Genomic DNA, 13,747 nt, shown 5'->3' on the forward strand with positions numbered 1-13,747 from the left:
TTAATAAATAAACTATGGTTTAGTAATCCAATGCCCAAATGGAGCTAATATATAAAGGAATAATTCAGAAGCTGTTGCTATTCTTTTTGGTGGTTGGTATTTGGTTTTATTTGGATTGTGTTAACTGTTCTAAACTGTTTAGATTTTTTCCTAAATACATGTATATTTTGTTAAATATTACCAGGACAAAATGTGGATTCCAGACAGCGTAATTACCTTTATTGTGTAGCCTTGCATACTCAGGCAGTAGTCAAAAGACTTAAATCTTTGCATGAGGCTCCATGATTGCAAAATCTTTGTTCAAAGGCAACATGTATTGAAACATTCATAATAGCAAAAGCATATTTTATTGGGCATAGCTGCTGTGTCTTGTTGGTTGCAAAAGATGAAGTTGGAGGCAGTCTGTGGGGTACCATGGATTCTTAGCATTTTACGTGAAATTGTTAGGAAAGCATCTGTAGATTTGGGACAAGGTGCTACCTATACATGGATGATGCCCACCTCTTGTCTGTTGTTGATTTGGATGCAAGAGATGGGTTGAGGGGTGTCGAGCTCTGATTGCTTGGATGGGGGAGAATAAACGGATACCGAATCCACAGAAGACCATCATGGTAGAATGGGGGTGATCTTGATGAGGTGTATATTCTTGGCAATGGATGCATTTAAATTCCTAGCCTGAATTCATTTTTCAGAGTATGTCTTTGGCTGGGGAGGGGTTATTTTTCAGTTATTTCTCAAATACTGGCTGCATCCCTTCTAAAGCGCAAGGGTCTTGCTATAGTTATCTACCCTCTAGTACAGTGGTTCTCACACATTTAGCTCTGGGACCCACTTTTTAGAATGGGAATCGGAAGTGATGTCATGACCAGAAGTGATATCAAGCAAGGAAATTTTTAACAATCCTAGGCTTCAATCCTACCTGCACTTAACCAGGAGTAAGTCCCATTTACTAGCATTGTTAAAAGAATATATATAATAGCTTGTTAAAAGTACAGGTCTGTAACATTTCCCCAAATGCAGTTACATACCATGGTAGCATCAAGTCTAATATATTAAAAATAAAATATTGAAATCAATGGGAACCACCTGAAATTGGCTCATGACCCACCTAGTGGGTCCCAACCCACAGTTTGAGCAACACTGCCCTAGTAAACTCCAAGGTGAATTGATGGTACTGTGTTCTTTCTGGAGCTGCCTTTGACTATTCAGAAGCTGCAGCTGATGAAGAATGCTGTGGCCTGGGCTCCTTATGGGTCAGGTTCCAGAGAACCTAACTAACCTTTGTCCTATATGACTGGTACTGGTTTCCTGTTCACTTTAGACACAGTTCAAGTACTGGCATATACAGTATCTCTGCTTCAGTCTCTTTCTGAATTACAGGGTCACGCTCATGAACTGTGGAGGTTACATTCCAGGCCATCCCCCCATGGATAAGGAAACCTGCGGATAATGAAATCTGTGGGGTTTGGGGGCCCTGTAATCCTCTGGAGGCAAAAGGAGCTGTGCTTAGCCTGAAAAGCATGCCTCCGGCTAAGCACCTCTCCTGCTTCTCCTAAGCGCCTCTGAGTGTCTCTCCAGCCCTCAGAATGCCTTCTAAGGCCTCTGGGAGGCCTTCTAATGTCACTTCCAATATTTACAAAAAACTGAAAATGGCATTTTAAGGCCTTAGAAATCATTCTGAGGGTCGAGGAGGCTGTGCACAGCCCCCCCCCCCAAGTCCTCAGAAACCTCGGAAAGGCTCCAGAGGGTCCATGTGGATCTGATGCAGGTTTGGGAACCTGCAGATACTGAAATCCGCGGGTCCTGGATCTGTAACTACTGTCGGCCCACCTGTATTTTTAATGAATTTGCCTTTTCAGTGCTATGTTTCAGTCGGCTTTCCTGGATTTTTACAGCTAAGTTGGATCCTATTCACATGTATGGGAGGGGGAGTGGGAGGGGGTTGTTGCACATATAGTGCTGTCCACAATGCATTTCTTATTTTAAATTTTTTTATCTGCGATTTTGTTGCCTATTCACCCAGTTTGGAGAGAGTCTTTTTGACTTTGCTATAATTTCTTCGGGATTTTCCTATCCACTAGAGACACTTGGCCAACAGTCTGAGGCAAAGAGCCAAAGAAGGAAGGCCCATAGCCAGGGAGACAGACCAGGGACACACTACACTTGCTCCCAGTGTGGAAGGGATTGTCACTCCCAAATCGGCCTTTTCAGCCACACTAGACACTGTGCCAGAACCTCCATCCAGAGCGCGATACCATAGTCTTCCAAGACTGAAGGTTGCCAACAAGTTTGCAAATGTTGCTAATTCACCTCCTTGCTCCTGGCAAAACTGATCTTGGCTGTTTAATGGCTTACTTCAGTCTGCTGTGCAAACTGTCAGTTTGTTATACTCTCTTTGTTCTTCTTTGTTAAAAATAATAATTGTAAATTATAACCAATTCTGGTTTTTAAATCTTAGTTCATATTTAAATGAACGCAAGAAATAAAGAAAAGTAATTAAAAAGTTAAAATAATAATAAAGTTAAAAGCAAGGCAAAGAAAATTTCTAACTGTTCCTAATGGTACTTAAAAGAATGAAGCAAGGAAAGAAATAATCTGCCAGCTTTCATAGTAATGAGAAACAAGCTGCATCTCCCTAGGATCTGTATTGGACCAGTGCTATTCAACACATATTTTTAAAAAATTGTGTACCAACCCATAAACTAGACAGAGGTGGTTGTTATAGAAATGTATTGGGTAGGCTTCTATGCATATCATAAGACTCCTGTTGTAACTACACACACATGCGAATGCAAGGGTAAATGGATAGTATTCAGACCTTCATCAGAGTCGTTGTTCATCATCAAAAGCTCCCTCCAAAGAAAAAGGAGTGTTGCACTTTCACCAGGGGTCCTTGTGCAAGGGATCATTTGTGTACGCAGAATACTCCTTTTCATGGAAGGCGCTTCTGGTGATGGAGCACCGCTTTGCTGAAGGTTTGGCTGCTCACAAATGACTCCAAATTCTTAACTACTGTGTGTTTGAACTAAAAACATCAGGTTGAAAACATTTGCTTTGATTAAAAAAATACCTGATCCAACAAACTTTGCAAATGGTTTTTTCTGTCATTATTATACTATGGAGAAGAAATATAATTTGGCATTTTTCCTACACCTATTCACTTGCCTATTGGCTGTGATTACTGATAGATGGGAAACCTTGGCCTCTGAGCATCCCACTTGGAGGCAGGCTGTGCAGCATGTTTGAAGAGACACTTGGCCAACAGACTGAGGCAAAGAAGCAACTAAGGACGGCCCATAGTCAGGGTGACAGACCAGGGACAGACTACACTTGCTTCCAGTGTGGAAGGGATTGTCACTTCCGATTCGGCCTTTTCAACCACACTAGACGCTGTTCCAGAACCACCATTCAGAGCGCAGTACCAGAGTCTCTCAAGACTGAACGTTGCCAACTCCAACTGGCTCTGATTAACACTTGTTCTGACTCAGATTATTTGGATTGTTTCTACAATATTCATAAAATGATCATTATTCATTGTTACGAAAATTTTTGTGTTTTGTTATGCTTACTGTTAGAATTTTTGTAGAAATTAATGTATTTTGAAGCCACCTCAAATTTGAGGACCAACTCAGTGATTATAACTTGGCTACTGGGTTACATTTATATGATTGAAATGGTAACCTTAATCTGGAATACTTTTCTGGGCATTCCCAATAGATTGCTTTGTATTACTAAACCACCAATGTCTTGTGTACTCTACTGGGAGTCTAAAAGCATTAATAGGAATTTGTGTTTTTTTTTGTTTTTTTAATGGCACTAGCTAGATCCTCTTAAGTATAGACTTGTGTGTTGTTGGGGGGGACAAGAAATAGATGACAGTTTGCAGTTAGTTGCTATAATAATTATAGCTTGCATTTTGATGGTACTTTTCAAGGAGTCGCTGCAGTTGTGTGAACCTAGTTAATCTTGCTAAAACAAGCCAGTTATTCAGAAGTACTCTTGTTTTTCCACACAGTATTGCTTTGCAATCTTGGAGTTAGGCTGTTGGTTACTTGGATGTGTGTCCACTATGATTAACAGAATTGACTTGTCGTCTGGGGACAGGTACACGTACATATATGAGTGTGCTTTTGCTACTACATTCTCTGCACACGGAACAGGCACCTGAGAAGTTCCCAGTGTGATTGTTTCCCAATGTATATGTGGTTCCCAGTGTGACTGTTAATGCATAGGGATACATTCCTTGGCCTCCTTTTCTCTCCTGCATAAAATCATTACAGAGGCTGATTTCTTTCTTTATGAACCTAGATGTTCCTGTATCTGTTTGCTTATATCTTAGTGTAGCGTTTCTCAAACTGTGGGTCCCACTATGTGGGTTGCCACCTGATATCTGCTGGGTCGCAAACAGCCCAAGTTTCAACTCTTGGGTTGAGAAAAGTCATGAGAGAGGGGAAGGGGGAAAAGTTCAGTTGGCAGTCAAGAAGGTGCTTGGCTCCAGTGCAGCTTGATTCACCGCAATATGTAAATGAGCCTAGCATCAAATGCATACTGGGGTTCATAGTTGTAGTCTCCAACTTGTTCTCTCCCTCTTCCTGGAAGCAAAAAGAATAAAGCCACATCCCCTTGGTGGAGCAGTCCAAGTACAGTGCTAAAGTTTACAAATGGACTAAATTCAGTGGGGGAGGGAAGCATGGAAGGGTCTGTGTTTTTGAAAAGTTGCGTGCTATGAAACTTGGGTGTTACTTTTTGAAATAAGACATCTGCAAAGGCTGCTGTCCCTTTCCTGAAGTGTTTTGCATCAGGATACATAAGACTGGGCATGAGATCATCCAGCCAGACTTGGGCAGTGTTTTAATAAAGATCAGGAAGCGTTTTCGAGGCAAAAAGTCATAGGGAGGAATATTCGAGTCGCTCTCGTTCAGCTCAGCTGGATGAGGAGTGGGTCAAAGCTCACCCCTGGACTGTTCAATAGGGAGGGGAGCATGCAAGCGCCTGCTTGTTTTGCCCTTCCAGTCTCAGTCAGAGCAGGTGGTTGAGAGTAGACAGACAAGTGACCTGCTCAGTCCTGGCTGTCCAGGGGAGGAATAGGCCTGACAGTAGGCAGCACTGCCTCTGGGTGCTCCATGCAAACTTGAAGCAAGTTGGCCACAGTGCACCGCCAACCAGGCTTCAGCAGCTGGAAGAAGGGGATGCCTCCAGGCCTCTCCAGTAGGCAGCATGAGCACCTCTTTCAGGGCTGATGGTTGCATTGGGACTTGGTGGCAGCGGCAGTAAGAGAAGAAAGATGTCTCTTCCCTTCTTAAAGAAGTAAAAGAAAAAAGCTTCCCTCCCAAAAGACCTTGCTGCAAATTGAGTTTAAACAAAAAGACCTGTAAGAGTGCATACAGTGAGGAGAGGCCATGGGCGCCTCTCAGGCACACGTTTGGGAAACGAAGGCTTTGAAAGAGCTCTCCTGATCATTTCTGCATCATTAGCATAGCGCTGACTTGAATGTGCATCTTAAGGATGATGGTGATAATAGTACGTTTGAGGACTGAACTCACTGTCCTGCTTTTACATGCTTTGCATTACTGTTGACTGTATTATACCTTGATTGTGCACTTCCCTACATGTGGGTTGCCCACAAAGGGGGGGGGGATCACGTATCTAGAAAATAGGTGCTCTAGTAGGCAAACATAGAAATAAATTCCACCCATCCAGCCCAGTTATCTTGTCACAAACCAGAACACATCAGAAAAAAAAAATGGGAACCACCGGCTTAGAGTAATTTACTGGAGTTTGGAATAAACAGAGTGCTCTTCCAGAACCTCTGCTGCTCATCGCGCTGGAGGTGGGAAGAGATTAAACAATCTTCTTTGCAAAACTGAATTGGATGCAAAGTCCATATTATAGCTCTTCAGCTCTTGCTCAGTTAAAAAAAAAAACAACCATCTGTCCTAAGATGGTATTCTTAGGATTGTGGAAGAAGGATAACTTTTTGTTGGTACCACTTCATGCAGATTTTTAGATCCTGAAATTATCCAACCTGAGGTATGCATTCCTCTGAATTTAAAATACAGCAATTAAAGTGTTTATCTTAAGGTGTATGAGACAGCAGGGTTTTAGGCTGAAGTACGTTTGTTATTCTTAAAGCAACTTTAACAAGATTCTAAAACACATTGATTTACACTTGTTTTTGTCCTGAATATTTGAAAAATAGCAAAGGTAAATATATTTTTCCCCTTCTTTCTTACCCACCCCCCACCAGCTTTTAGTTTGGATGCTGAGCAGCCAGATTATGACTTGGATTCAGAAGATGAGGCCTTTGTGAATAAGCTGAAGAAAAAAATTGATATTTCTCCTTTGCAATTTGAAGAGATGATAGATCGGCTAGAAAAAGGCAGCGGTCAGCAGGTACAGCATTGTTTCAAATAGTTGAAATTGTCCTAAGAAATATTTTTATGAAAGTGACATGCTTGGGTTTTACCTTTAGCCAGTCAGCCTGCAGGAGGCCAAGTTACTCTTGAAGGAAGACGATGAACTGATTAGAGAAGTCTATGAGTACTGGATTAAAAAGAGGAAAAACTGTCGAGGTCCCTCTCTTATCCCAGCAGTGAAACAGGAGAAGCGTGATGGTTCCAGCACAAATGATCCCTATGTTGCGTTTAGAAGACGAACAGAGAAGATGCAGACCCGAAAAGTAAGCCTATTTATGATCTTGCACTTCAGTTCATAAAAATCTAGACTTCACTTTCTATTCCTTTTTAAAAGTATGGTGTAACATTTTGTGTTTTCAGAAGAGTCAGTGTGTTAGTCTGTTGTAGTAATAGCAATAAGAAGTCTTATGACACTTTTATAGTGCTGCAATTCTTTGTTACCTTTTGGCTTTTGTAATTTATTTGTATTGCAACATAAATGTGTAAGACTTTTAGAGTGTTCAGTCCTAGAATGTTTTGAGTCGATTTAAAGTGTTTTGATTTCTATACTCTTGCAGAATCGGAAAAATGATGAAGCGTCTTATGAAAAGATGCTTAAACTGCGTCGGGATTTGAGTCGTGCAGTAACTATTCTAGAGATGATAAAGAGAAGGGAGAAAAGTAAGAGGGAGTTACTGCATTTAACACTGGAAATTATGGAAAAGAGGTAAATAATGTTGAAATATTTCTGTCTAAAATTATCACTGTTAAATATAGAAAGCAAAGATGTCTCTAAATCTCTGCACAGGTGTATATGGTTACTTCCCATTTTCAAACGAATATAGTAAAGATTTGACTGTAATCAAACAGCTTTGCTCTTTAAAAGCTTTATTTATGGACAGTTTATTCAAAAAGTTTATTGACATGGAGATAACCTGATAAGAGCTGAACCACATATTATATCTTTTGAGATTAAAAACTAGTCATGCAGAGTTTGAAGCAGAAGTTCTGGATTGTTGAGCACCTTTTATAACTTTAAAATTGAAGCATTCTGTATTCATTCTATAGACTGAAATGAATTTGGTTTGTTGTAAAATTTGACACATTAGTGCAGTGGTTCCCAAACTTCTCTATGGATGTTTGGGAAGCGCTAAGTGTTTGCGGGGACGGGGAGAAGGCAGCAACATGACACCCAGGATCTTGCTGCTGCCAAGGACAGAGGGTTTTTTAAACTAATGGTGGCTCTTGCAGCCCTTTTAGGGGGTTTGGGGAGCCTGCAGAGCCTTCTGCAAGGCTCCCTGTACCTCCAGACAGCTAAAAATACTGAAAAATAACCACTTTAGGTTTTGCAATGAAAACCCTGGCTAGTCCTATCTGGTTTTCACTGTAGTCCTGCCATCAGATCTTTAATATTGTCTAGAAAAAATAGTTTTCTTTAACTATTTGCTCAACTAACTATTGTTTAGTTGTTAATGTGGTAAATATCTGCATTCACTGGATAATGTGGGTTGTGCCAATATTGGGCATAAACATGGGCTAATATTCAAATAAGCATGTAACATTTTTTCTTTCAGATACAATTTGGGCGATTATAATGGAGAGATCATGTCTGAGGTAATGGCACAGCGACAGCCCATGAAGCCTACCTATGCTATCCCTGTTATTCCTGTTCCTAATAGCACTCAGTTTAAACACCAAGAAAGTATGGAACTGAAGGAATTTAAAGTCAATAAGGTGACTGAATCTCTTAATGTGTGTAGTACTTGCTGATGAGGATAAAAAACCCTTAGGGATTGTGTGCCATAAATAATCTCACTAACCTCTGTAATTTTAATGCCATGATATGTAAAGATAAAAGGTCTCTACAGCACATATTCCTGCCTACTACAAAGTATAGCAGTTTATAAAGTAATTGGGGTTGGCAAATACCCTGTTAGCTAGCTTTGTAAGACAGAATTTTAGAATAGATCTGGAAAACAATTGAGAAGGTTGGTGCAATAAGACAAAATCATGTAGAATTGAAACTCCCTTAAAGCCAACAAATATGTACTGCCTCTTTAAGAACTAAAAACACAGTATGAGAGATGCAGGGACTGAGGTAACAGCAGCTTCATTCTCCTGTTTCAGGCATAAATGGAGTAAATTGAATAGTGGGTGGAGTCACCTGCACTATTTAAACTATTTTTCTCAATCTTTTGGGGAGAGGGCCATGTGCACATACTGAATTCACACAAGTCAGTTGCATGTAAAATATGGGCCCAAGTGCATAAGGTTTGGATCTCCAAATCTCACAAATCTGCAGAGGTTAATATATTAGACCTCAAGTGAGCAGTAATATTTCAAGTATAATACAGATGTTTATTCAGGCATGTTTTTCCTACATTATTACTCAACTGGTTCATGTTATACTTATCATTTGGCATCGTAAAATGACCCCACAACTTACAGCCCAATCCTAGGTATAGTTACTCAGGAATAAGTCTAAAGTGAGTGTGAGTAGAATTGCAACTCTAGAGCCTAACCTACAGCCCAATACTATCAACTCTGGGGCCGCAGGATGCAGCATCGCCAAAATGGCTACCACTGCATCCTGCAGAGGCTGCTGGACGTCTCCTCAGGAAGATGTCTTCTCCTCCTCATTTGTCCCCTTTTCCGTGGGTAAGGGTCAGACCCCACAATGGGGCTCACAAGTCTCCACCGGCTATTATGCCAGTGCAAACAAGAACCTATGTATTGGACTTTTCAACCCGACACTGCAGATGGGATCCGGCAGAGGAGACCTCTGTTGTCCCACCACTCTCTTGGCCCAGCCCCTCCCCCTGTTCTGCCTCCCTCAGTCTGGTACACCTCCTCTTCACCTCGAACAGCCACATTGCCAGCTGGTGGTGCCACTTACCACTGGCTCATGTCTTTCTGGCTCTGGACCTGGCAGTGGCATTCCCTCCTCCTGCGATGTCATAAATGTGCTTTACAGCATGTTTACGACACCTAGCTCTGGCTAGGTAGGGTTTGGGCGGGATCCTCTTGGGTCAGTACCATCCTCACTAGGGTGTTCTCAGTGCTCCTGCTGGCCCTGAAGATTGGGCCCTTAGATTCTTCTAAAATAACTGGAGTATAGAAATGTAAGATAAAATTTTTATTATTATTAACAATAGTATTTATATACCACTTTTCAGTGAGAGGTTCACAAAGCGGTTTACAGAAAATCAAACAATTAATGACTCCCTGTCCCAGAAGGGCTCCTGAACTTAAAAAGATGCAGAAGAACACCAGCAGACAACCACTAGAAAAGACACTGTTGGGGTGAAGAAGGCCAGTTACTTTTTCCGTGCTAAATGAAAGAGGAGCACCCATTTGAAAAAGTGCCTCTTACCCAGTTAGAAGGGTTTTTAATTAATGTTGTTTAGTTTAATGATGTTTAAATTAATGGTGCTGTTTAATTTTTGTGTTTTCAACTGATCAGATATACATTTACCTAAATTTTTCTGTGAAAGACTAGAATGGTTGACCTGTTCTCATTTCTTGCAGCAAGAGAAAGCTGATGCTATAAGACCCAAAAGAAAATATGAGAAGAAGCCCAAGGCTGTACCTTCGTCGGCTGCTGCTGCTGCTACTCAACAGACACCTGCTGTGCTGCCTGTCTTTAATGCTAAAGATATGAATCAATACGACTTTCCCAGCTCAGATGAAGAACCTCTTTCCCAAGTATGACTTCTGTATGTTTAAATGTTTGGAGGAAGAAAGAAAACTGTTTATTCCTTCAATTCTTACCCGTTCTTCTGTATGTTTTGTTTAAAGATCCTATCTGGCTCTTCTGAAGCTGAGGAAGAAAATGATCCTGATGGTCCGTTTGCTTTCCGTAGGAAACCAGGCTGTCAGTATTATTCTGTAAGTGTTGTTTGTACAATGTTTTGAATATTGATATTCAAGAGTGAGAAAACTGTGTTTTTAATTCTTTTATTTTTTTTCCCCCTCCAAGCCTCATTTAGACCAAACTGGTGACTGGCCGTGGAGTAGTCCTAAAGGGGGAACATTGGGAGATGAACGTTATAGATACTGCTTAACTACCCTTACTGTACCTCAGAGGTGCATAGGGCTTTCACGTAGACGGGTTGGACGTGGTGGAAGGTAGGCTTGTACTACTTTTTAAATGTGCTTTATAAGGAATTGAAGATAAAAATCTTAATCAGCTCTCAAAACCTTATTTAAGAGTGTGCAGATGACTCAGTTCAGGCAATACAAACCACAAGTGCCTCAAACTTTGCATCTCTTCAGGTATATACCAGTTCCTTCCTCCATTTCCAGGTTGCGCTAACCAGCTTGCTGTGGCATCCAAAGCCATGGTTACCATGAAGATATTTAAACCATGGTTTGCATACCTACTTACAAACTATGGAATTGAAGTTATGATTTTGACTTTGCCACTAACCATAGTTGTTCAGTTAATACATACAGGCAAGTTTGTTCACCTAGTGCCAAGTCAGAAGCTAAGAGAGATCCTGCCTACTTCTCAGTGCATGCTATCTTGACAATACAGCTTTTTAAAAATGATAAGCCTTCATGATGCCTTACTCTGTGTCTCTCTCATATGACTTTTAACTTCTCTAACAAGTAATGAAGAACATTGCTAACAATTGACTTGGGTGTTTTGTGGCACAGATTTCTCAAAACTTGTTTTGGCTCAAACTTGTGCTGATTTCAGCGTTAACAAGCAGAGGTTGGGTTGGATTGCTCAACAGGCTTGGTATGCTGCTAAAATGATTATCTTCCTATTTTTAGGGTGCTACTGGACCGAGCCTATTCGGAGAACAACAGTGCATTTTGCCAGCTGGATTCAGAAATGCTTTCCTCACAACTACACTCTTCAATCAATCAATTTGCCAATACCTCAGAAACAAATACCTCGGACAAATCTTACTCTAAAGACCTCAGTCAGATATTAGTCAATATCAAATCATGTAGATGGCGGCATTTTAGGCCTCGGACACCATCCCTACATGACAGTGACAATGATGAACTTTCCTATAGGAAATTACACAGGAGTGTAAATCGAACAGGCACAGCACAACCTGGGACCCAGACATGCAGTACCTCTATACAAAGTAAAAGTAGCAGTGGTTCAGCGCAGTTTGGTACGTTCATTTTGAAAATCTTAATTCTAAAATTGTCTTTGGAAAAAATAATCCCACTTTTACTTGGCTCCTCTGTGTCTCTTTTTATTGGCTAATGGTGGTATTTTGCATATTGAGAACTTCATACTAAAATCTAAACATTTTCAACGCTGTACAGACAACTGTATAAAACTTCCTTGTATACAGAATTATTTTTATGCTTTGCTATCTGAGCAACTGCTTAACCCATGAAAGATGTCAAAATTCATTGTATCAATCCAGTACTGGGGTTAATTTTACCCCAAGAAAGTAATAAAAATAAAATGCCTGGGGGATTTTATTACACATGAAACCTTTTGCAAGCAAAAATACATTTTATTGAGAACTTTGCAGTACACCAAGTGCGTGTATATTATCAGGGTCAATAACACCCCCAAAATATAAGGTATATAATACGTATATACAAGAATAGAAGGCAAAGTCTAACCAACTCTATCTTTTAAAAAATGTAACAATCCAGGAAATTCAGAAGACTCTTCCAGTAATGTCATGGTGGTTTTTTCAGGGGATACTATTCAGTCATTCTTCTTTTCCTCTTTGCTTGTCAGAAGTTGCAGGAAATTGATTTTATTCCCTGCTTGTTAATCAGAAGCAAAAGGAAATAGCAGCAAACTAACTACCTTTTAAACTAGCACCTGCAGAGTCATTATCTTAGTTCTACAAAAAAAATCTGTGACTTAATGGTTTTTAAGATGGATTCTTTCCTGCTACTTAGATAAATGTACATATTATGAACTAGCTGGTTACAAAGATGGCTGAAAGCAGCTCTCAAAGACACAGTTTGGAGAGATCCTTCTATAACTGAGAAAAATGTTCATCTAAAAGTCTTTGATGGAGAAGTACCATCAAGTTTGGTCATGTGCAAAAATGTGAGGTTGGGGGCTTTTTGCATCTGCAAATTTTGCAATAGGGAGAAGTATGGCATCAGAATTAGAACAGTTTCTGAACATGAACTCTGCTGATAGCTGTAATAAAGAAAAAGTTTTGCTGGGTCACAAAGAACATTCTAGCTGGAAAATAAAGCAATTTAAAATCTTACATTTATAAAGAGTTTTATAAAACTGTGGGGCAATATAGAATTGTTTCTATGTTGTTAAAGAAATTGAGAAATATATCCTCTGCTCTTTTCTTTCTTGAGATTGAAATAACAAGTTCTTGTCTAAGCATTTAGATGCATGAAGAGGAAGTAAAATGTTAATTGGCAGTTTTTACTCCCAGCACTGTTGTGTGCATGGGTTATATTTAGTTTTCCGAGACTGTAATTCTGTGCACATTTTGCTTGGGAGTAAACACCAATGAACACAGTGGGACTTACTTTTGACTAAACTTGCATAAAATTGTGCTTAGACATTCAAATAGGTAGAAGTCACCCCATAATGGAAGAAACACACACACACACACACACACACGTGTATATATTTAATTTTTTTTTTACTAGATCTAGGGGGAGATTATCTGAAAAATAATGGCCATTCTGATCTTCTTGTTTTTGAGGAATACCCCTAGAGCAGTGTGGGCTGCCAAGGCGTATGCAAGTGAAAAAAATGTTGGGAACCAACAGCAGGGGTGTCAAACGTCAGTCCTGGGGGCCAGATGCGACCCACAGAAACTTTTTATCTGGCCCTCAGACTCTCAGCTGCTGAGCAGAGCTGAGGTGTTACTATTGAAAAGGCAGCCCACATGAAAATTGGGCTTTCCCATATCTTGGAATATGATCAAGATTTGCATATTTTGTCTTCTGTTATTTGCAGCTAATGAGTTTCTATGTGAGAACAAAGTGCTGATTTCTGGCCATCAGCTGCTTAATGATGTCACTTTCAGTTGAATGATATCACTTCAGGCCTTCAGCAGATGCCTAACTTTGGTCCTCTGTATGAAACAGGTTTGACACACCTGCCTAGAACATAGATTTGTTAAAGGCTTGCATAATTATTTTTTTTTTGTAGTAAAACATTTGACACTGAGAAGCCACTAAAACCCCTTTGAAACCCAGGGCTAAGCGTTAAAGTTCACATTTTCTTCTGGCTTATTTGTAAATTTTCTCTAGAAGGGAAAATAGCTTAAATATATTTATAAATGGCAAAGTATGTGACTTCTGAGAAAAAGTATTCTCCAAGTCAAACTGTTTTTCATGTATACTTGCACCTGGCAACAAGCCTAAGGTATGATGATTACGGGCCC

At 40.1% G+C, this 13,747-nt stretch overlaps 1 protein-coding gene across 5 annotated transcripts in view; it reads left to right on the plus strand.

Annotated features, from left to right (window-relative positions):
* The window catches only part of EPC1 (enhancer of polycomb homolog 1), a 64,501-nt gene that overhangs the window by 33,386 nt on the left and 17,368 nt on the right, over positions 1–13,747 (plus strand). For 4 of the 5 annotated variants that reach the window (XM_066628204.1, XM_066628207.1, XM_066628202.1 and 1 more), the window contains exons 3-10: positions 6,248–6,393; positions 6,473–6,679; positions 6,974–7,122; positions 7,970–8,129; positions 9,924–10,100; positions 10,194–10,283; positions 10,375–10,523; positions 11,175–11,527. In XM_066628204.1, the coding sequence (XP_066484301.1) occupies positions 6,248–6,393; positions 6,473–6,679; positions 6,974–7,122; positions 7,970–8,129; positions 9,924–10,100; positions 10,194–10,283; positions 10,375–10,523; positions 11,175–11,527 (1,431 nt within the window). The remainder of the gene's footprint in view (positions 1–6,247; positions 6,394–6,472; positions 6,680–6,973; positions 7,123–7,969; positions 8,130–9,923; positions 10,101–10,193; positions 10,284–10,374; positions 10,524–11,174; positions 11,528–13,747) is intronic. The other variant, XM_066628203.1, reaches the window with a different exon arrangement.

This window comes from Tiliqua scincoides, chromosome 5 (assembly GCF_035046505.1).
Source record: "Tiliqua scincoides isolate rTilSci1 chromosome 5, rTilSci1.hap2, whole genome shotgun sequence".
Lineage (NCBI taxonomy): Eukaryota > Metazoa > Chordata > Lepidosauria > Squamata > Scincidae > Tiliqua > Tiliqua scincoides.